General features: G+C 32.5%; 1 protein-coding gene across 1 annotated transcript; it reads right to left on the bottom strand.

Annotated features, from left to right (window-relative positions):
- Positions 1 to 760: 760 nt before the first annotated feature.
- LOC130811418 (thioredoxin M-type, chloroplastic-like) lies at positions 761 to 2,621 on the bottom strand. The gene is made up of 2 exons (XM_057677735.1): positions 2,170 to 2,621; positions 761 to 1,250 (listed from the first exon to the last, which is right to left on the bottom strand). The coding sequence occupies exons 1-2, from the start codon at positions 2,396 to 2,398 to the stop codon at positions 931 to 933; spliced, it is 549 nt and encodes a 182-aa protein (XP_057533718.1). The 5' UTR covers positions 2,399 to 2,621; the 3' UTR covers positions 761 to 930.
- Positions 2,622 to 7,797: the final 5,176 nt, after the last annotated feature.

Here is a 7,797-nt window from a genome sequence, read left to right as displayed (position 1 = left end):
GGAATGGATATGAGAATTGGTAATAAAGATTCTTTTGTTTGGTGTGCATGACTAAAGAATGGTAATGGAAGATAATATTCCATTGATTGCATTTGGTTGTTAGTAATAAAAAATGGTAATGACTCTTAGTTTCATTATTGTATATTTGTATCTAAAAGCATTATTGTATCTAAATTATTCTATCTAATGATTCTTTTTTTAATAATAATATTTTTTTGGATAATAACATACATTATCTTTTTTTTCTTCATTATTTTTTTTCTTCAACTCGAAACAACATTATCTTATTTTATTACCACAGTAATACTTCATTACCATTACAGCCTAATACCAGGTTGTTTGATGGTAATAAAAATGACCCTTTTTGATAATTTCATTACCTTATTTTATTACCATCCATTACCATTGAAGGCATCCAAACAACCAAATTTTTTATTACTTAATTTTATTACCATTACCGCCCTCTAATACCATGTACCAAACGGACCGTGAATGTTTTTAGTAGTAATACATCACTTGAAAATATAATGGTTAATTTTTTTTTTCTAAGGTGACGAAAGAAAATAATAAAAAAGAACTTTTTTATGATTAAACTTTTATTACCACGGGAATGTCATAATACGCATAATGAAAATTTACATTATAAATTATTACCATTTCTGCCATTTAATACTAACTTTAATAGGACCGTTAGTGTCATCCTCCATAAGTAATTAAATCACTAAAAATAGCAATCCACATGAAAATCAATACAAAAGTGTAGTGTAATTAATTAATATTCATCTAAGCATTCAAAAGATCATATCACAATATAAACAAATGTTGATATACAATGCTAAAAGCAACTATTTAATCATCACATGAATTAAGTTGCTTAACAATTATGAAAAAAGACTTTAATTATTTAATAATTAGTAGACATGAACATAATTAAGAAGAAATATACTTGTCAATGGTATCAGTCAAGGTAGACTTAGGCACAGCACCAATGATACCTTCCTTCCTTTCACCATTCTTGAAGAACAAAACAGTAGGAATGCTCCTAATGTTGTATTGGGTTGCAATGTTTGGGGATTCATCTGTGTTCACCTTGTAAACGGCTAGCTTTCCGGCGTATTCTTTCGCCAACTCGTCGATCACCGGAGCAATAAGCTTGCAAGGTCCGCACCATGGTGCCCAAAAGTCCACCATCACTGGGATTTGGCTCTCTATCACTAGCTCCTTCCAGCTTGAATCATTCACATCTTGGACTATAATTGTTTCAACAAACAAAATGCTAGTTACTTCAAGGAAGCATGGGACCAAATTTTATTTTTAATGTTATATTAAGCAACTAATTCGTCACATAATCACTCTGGCTCACTCTTTTGGACACATTTACAGGACACCCGTGGGCTTAATAAGCGTTAGACTTACATAAGCACTCAATGAAGTTCACTATTTCCCAAAACCATATAGTAATAGAAGATTATTTACTATATATTATATTCAAGTCCACAACTCACTATTTTAGAGATGTAAAATCTTTCTTGCATATGACGTATTTCCAAGTCGAAATTAAAATTTAGATGAAGGGGGCTAAATTTCACATATAGACATATAATATTACATTTTTGCAAATTTCTAGGATGAGCCATATGGTCATGTTCACCTTACTTCGCTCGTTCTAAGCTCCGCCACTAATATCATTTTGAGTCTGTTCGACGCAAGGTAGTTATCACGAAGCTGTTAGTTAGTTGCTAAGTAGTTGTTAGTTGTGGTTAGCAATAGATGTCTGATTGTAGATTTTGGATATTTAATTGTCTAATTAGTTAAGTGGATTAATATTATTCGGTAAAATAGTCGGATATAATAGCTGTAGAATATAATTTATTCAGACAATTTGTAATGTTCTCATAAAATAAATACCTATACCATTGAACACTACCTGACATACTAATTACCAAACAATATTAATTTAAAAAAAAAAAGTATTTTAACTTTATTAAACCCCCAATAACTACATAAAAACCATCTAGCACATTTAGTTGTTACATTCTAGCTAAAACTTAAGTTATCACTTATCAACATGATTATAAACCAATTCAAACAAGAAGTAGAACATCACAAATCCATAGAATTCCATAATCCATTGAAATAATATAACAAGAAAGACAACAACTAACTAACCTTGCTTAACAGCTTCACTAGCCTTGCATACAAGGGTGGATTTTCGAGTAGTCGAAAACAAAGAAGAAGAAGAAGAAGAAGAAGTAGAGAAAGCCGGAAAAGGTTTCTTTAAGCCTTGAAAAGTAAGCAAATTAAGCTTAGAAGTATGAAGATGATAAGCATGAGATTTTACAGCAACAGTTCCTACACTTGCTGATGTGCTCAATTGTAAACAGTTTTCAATAGCCATGATTTTAGTTCTTTTTTTGTGTGTGTAAGAAGAGAAGGGAAAGTATGGTTTGGTTATTGTTGTTGTTTATTTTCTGATTTTTGATTTTTGTGTAGGAGGAACGGATAAGTTGAGAGAATCCTGAGGTTCTTAGAATGATCAAATTCATGTGGATCACATTTCTTTGAGACCCTTTGTGTTTCATTTTGGACCACTTCCTTATTATAATATCATGCCTTCTCACCCCCCTTTAAGAGTGTGGTTTCCCAATTCTTATATACGGTTCTGTTTGGTCTGATCAACACTAAAAATTAGACAAAATTAAAATTTTTTTTCTGAAAATTTTCTAGACCAGACTAGACCGGATTGGACAAGATTGTTTTACCACGGTATGGTCTTCGATTTTGATTTTTATATTTTTTTCTAAATTAGTATATGTGTTCATGCAAATGTTTCGCATCTACAATAACCAAATATAATAATTTGTAATTAGTTTATTGCATCAACATCATTTAATTGTAGATATATTACTATAAAAATAAGTACATCACAAAATATCTAGGTAGCGACCTTTTTTTTTTTAAAAAAAATATTGTTTTCAGTCATAGTGCGGTTAGCGGTCTGATCTGGTTTGAAAAATAATAAAATCGGGACCAAATCAATAACCGTAATTATTCTTGAAAAAACCCAAACTAAACCGTTTAGACAGCAAACCAGACCAAATACTAAAACTACAATTTTGTTCAGTTTGATTTTCGGTTAAAACCAAACTTTATTCAAAACTAATAACCGTATAATTTAAGAAGGGTGAATTAATAATGTAGGGGTGAAATGTTAAAGGCATGTTATATCTTCCATTTGATTTGTTTAAATTTTTGCCCTTAATTTTAGGTTTTTGTTAAAAGTTTTTTACTTATTCAAATTAAAAACCCTAAAATTATTAATATCTATTTAGGAGCTTTAGAAAGAATAATTTTGAAACAATACATGCAAATTTGATTTTCGGTGTAAAAAATACAATTCGGTGCAATTCGGTTTAATTTGGATTGGTATTTTAAAATTCAGTTCTGTTCAATTTAGATTATAAATATTATGATTTGGATTTGGACTGAAAATATCAAAATCGAATTTTATTCGATTTAATTTGAATTTGTATTGAATCCAAACCAAAAACCAAACTTTCACCCTTGACAAAAAAAAATGTGTAGTCTAGGTAAAAAACAATTGAAAAGTGGTGGATAATATTTAATTTTACAGTAAATTTATTTCCACTTCTTATAGGATGACCCTTAATGACTTCTTAAGAATGCATTTTGCTATTAAAATTTTATTAAACTTTTAACGGAGGAAGTATGTATTTGTTTAATCTAAAATTACAAAAATTTATGAAGATTTATATTTTATATAAATATATTTTAATTTACATACATGTTCAAAAAATTAAAAAAAAACATTTGATTATTAGCTTTATTTTAATTTATAAAGAATACATCTACTTTGCGAATGGTAAATCTTATGAATAAAAAACCCACATACGTGTTCAACCAAGTTCATTTTCTTTCCTTTTAGCGTTTTCAGCTCATTAGCTTTGGGTTTTCTTGAGGACAAACTTTATAATTTAGTCTTAACTAATAAGCTAAATTGACTTATGCTTCAATTGGCTTAAAGCTAAAAATTTGTATTGAATTTTTAGCCTTTAAACCATATGGGAATAAAGGCATTGAACACTAGCTCAAGGAGTTGTTTAGTAAATAATTATTCAACAAATGGCCGTTGGTTGTTGACTTTTTAAGTTGATTTGTTTGACTAGCTAAAAGTGTTTGTTGTTTTTGATAACTTTTAAACTAGGTGAATAAGACAGCTGATTTAGCAGATATTTGGTAAAAATAGATATTGATTATTGATTGTTTATTAGAAGATAATAGGCCAAATAAATATAAAATATGTCTAAAATGAGTCTAAAATTAATTATGAGTCTTGTCTAACTCGGGTTTAGAACACGACTGAGTCTAAGGAAAGTCTAAAGCTAGTCTTTAGTCTAAAGACCAACGATCCAAACCTAGTCCCATGTATCTTTTTTAGAACCAAACCTAAACCCAAACTCATACCATATCCGCCCGATTGAATCTCTAAAAAAATTTGACCTATGCTCTAAAATTTGGGTCGAATCCGAGGCAAATCCAATAGAGTTGGACGGGACAGATCTAACATGATCTTAAATCCAAAATCATCTCTAATTAAAGTATCAATTTGTTGCCAAAGCAAAATAGGGCCATTACAACAACAAAAAAATTAGAAAATTTGAAAACTATAAGACAAATTATCAAAAAAATTAACAAAATAGTATAAGTTTCAACTTTATTCCAAAAGTAAGCGTGAAATTTTCAAACCTGAGGTTTGGAGCTATTTGCAGTTACTAACTGCGAACAGGTAAAAAAAAACAAAATAGTTGTTCGCAGTTAGTAACTGCGAACAACTTTTTGACTTTTTTTGACCTGTTCGCAGTTACTAACTGCGAACAGAATGCTCCACAAATACGCAGATCAACTTCCTTCCTTCTCATTTTCCCCAATTCTCAAAACCCTACCTTATTACTCGACATTCTCCTTCTAAAACCACTATTAGTCTAGATTCAATCTATCAATTCATGCATTCCTCTTTCAATTTGACACTTCAAAATTAGTCTGGGATACTCTAGCTTGCACAAAGGTAAACTTTTATGTGTTTTTTTAGTATATATATATTTTTCTAAATGAAATTTGGTTATTTTCTCAAATGTAGGTTACTAGTTCTTAAATCAAGACTCTTCTTAATCATCCATAACTATTCAAGGTAATATTTAATTGTTTTCATAGCTTTATGTTGTTTTTTGAAGTATTGTTGTTGATGAGCATATTGAATTAGTTGAATTCACCTTTCATTATATATTATTAGAAATGTTGATGTTGGTATTAGAAATATCATTTATGAACTTATTAATTTATTTATTATTTGGATTTTATGTGCATTATATATGTATGAACTTAGTTATATTATGGACTTTATTAATTTGTAGACCAAAAAAGATTATAATCAAATGAATATAATGTACTTGTATAAGCATGAAGTTGATGATGATATTGATTTTGTTTGTATTAATGTAGAAAATGGCATCATTTCGTGTCACTATAATATGTTTTTGGAATGGTTCTATTCGAGAAAGTAGTGGCAAAGTTCATTATGTTGGGGGAAGACGTAGGTTGTTTTCATGCAACTCGAGCATGGATTTGAACCAGTTTAAACATTTTATATGTTCTAAGATTGGATTGGACCCTACTAGAAGTACCGTAAATATAAGCTTTAAATATGACATGAGTGGAGAATTGCTAGCCTTTCTTGTTGAGGATGATGAGGCTATAGATGCTATGTGGGAGCATTCAAAGTCCACCCGAATTCCCTCCTTGGAGTTATACGTAGAAGAAGTACCCTTAGGGAATGTAGTTGCTTCTAATCTTACTCCTACCCTTATGCCTATATCAACTCAGGAAACTGTTAATCCTTTTGTTCCTTCCGCATCTTGTACTTTTTTCTCAACCCCCTACCAATCAAGTTCCGATTGATTCAATGATTAACTTAGGAGAAATTAATGAGATGAGACCTTGGGATGATGGAAATGAGAGTAATGAGCTCATTGACGATCTTTCTGAGGATGATGTGGATGTCGATGAGGATGCGCTGGCAAATGACATGACCCTAGGCAATATTCCTACAATCATTCCTCCTACATCTTATGCCCTATGTCCACCTCTAGACGAGTATGAGGAGGACAACATCAGGAGGACTTGGGCTTGTGATACCACTTACATCGAAGAAGGAGAGTTGGAGAAGGGTATGATGTTTGATAGCAAGGAAGTGTTGTTGGAAGCTATCAGAGTGTATCATATTCGTAGAAATGTGGAGTATAGAACGGAGACCTCAAACCAAACTGTCTTTACCTTGAAGTGTAAGCGGGGCTGTTCGCGGAGACTTAAGGCTACGTTCAATTCATATTTATCTTGTTGGCGTATTGTTATGTATAAGGGTAAGCATGGGTCTTGTGTTTTGGGTAGTGACACTATTTCGGCTGGACACATTTACTTGACATCTTCTGTCATTAACAATGTCATTAGAAATTGTGTTGCTAAAGACCCATCCATTAAGGTATCTGTCGTACGACAGATGGTTAAAGATCGTTTTGGTGTGGATGTGAATTATAAGTGAGCGTGGTGTGCTAACAAACAAGCCTTGTTGTCCATATACGGGACTTAGGAAGGTTCTTACTCACTCCTTCCACGCTTTTTAGAAGCTTTGCAACATTCAACCCCAGCTTAGTACTTGAGTGGTTTTTTAAGTAGGACAATGACTCGGGTGTATATGTGCGACCTAATATTAGGACCTTCCAACGTGTCTTTTGGGCCTTTAAACCTTGCATTGAAGGCTTCAATCATTGTAAACCTCTTATCGCCATTGACGGCACACACTTGTATGGTAAGTATCGTCATACCTTATTGACTGCCATTGCTCAAGATGGTGATAAGGGAATCTTTCCATTAGCGTTTTCCTTGGTAGAGAAAGAGTGTATAGGTGCATTGTCTTGGTTCATGGCTTGTATTCGTAAGCATGTCACACAGAGGATGGGTTTATGCGTTATTTCTGATAGACACGCGGGTATTTTAGCAACTATGGAAGAGCCAAAGTGGCAAACACCTAATGCCTATCATAGGTTTTGCTTACGTCATTTGCTTAGCAACTTTAATCGTGCTATGGGTAATGTTCAGCTGAAGAAGTTGTTAGGTAGAATTGCTGAGCAAAGACAACAAGTTAAGGTAATGAAAGGCTTAAAGGCAATTGCGACTGCAAAACGAGAGGCAATTTTCTGGATTGATGACGTGGGTGAAATTTCTAAGTGGTCGTTGTGTTATGATGGAGGTCATAGGTATGGCGTTACAAACACGAACTTAGCTGAAGTTTTCAACTATGTGATGAAGGGTGTACGTTTCTTACCTTTGATAACAATTGTTGAATTCACCTACTATCGGGTAAACGATTATTTTGTTCAAAGACGTGAACGTGCTAGTGCATGGTTACTTGGAGGACACATGTACACAGCGCATGCCACCGAGATTATCAATAGAAACACCGAGAAGGCAAATTTTCATGACATAATCGCCTTTGATTATAGAAGAGGTGTATTCCAAATTAAGACTGAGAGGGAAAATAGAGGATCGTCCAAGGGGGGTAAGATTCAACATGTGGACTTGAAACAAATGAAGTGCATATGTAACAAACTTGAGATATACCACCTACCTTGTTCACATGTACTTGCTTTTTGCATCAAACGACACCTTTTGTATGAGTGGTTTGTGGATCCGTGCTATACTTCTCAAAGTTATGCAAGTACA

This window comes from Amaranthus tricolor, chromosome 4, assembly GCF_026212465.1.
Source record: "Amaranthus tricolor cultivar Red isolate AtriRed21 chromosome 4, ASM2621246v1, whole genome shotgun sequence".
Taxonomy (NCBI): Eukaryota; Viridiplantae; Streptophyta; class Magnoliopsida; order Caryophyllales; family Amaranthaceae; genus Amaranthus; species Amaranthus tricolor.
Note: the sequence above shows the minus strand (reverse complement) of the source record. Positions and strands in the feature narration are given on the sequence as shown.

Bases quoted from the DNA above. Each gene is read 5' to 3' on its own strand.
- LOC130811418 (XM_057677735.1), bottom strand. From the start codon at position 2,398: ATGGCTATTGAAAACTGTTTACAATTGAGCACATCAGCAAGTGTAGGA. The intron at 1,251-2,169 runs GTTAGTTAGTTG...AAACAATTATAG, and splicing joins TAGTGAAGCTGTTAAGCAAG to TCCAAGATGTGAATGATTCA.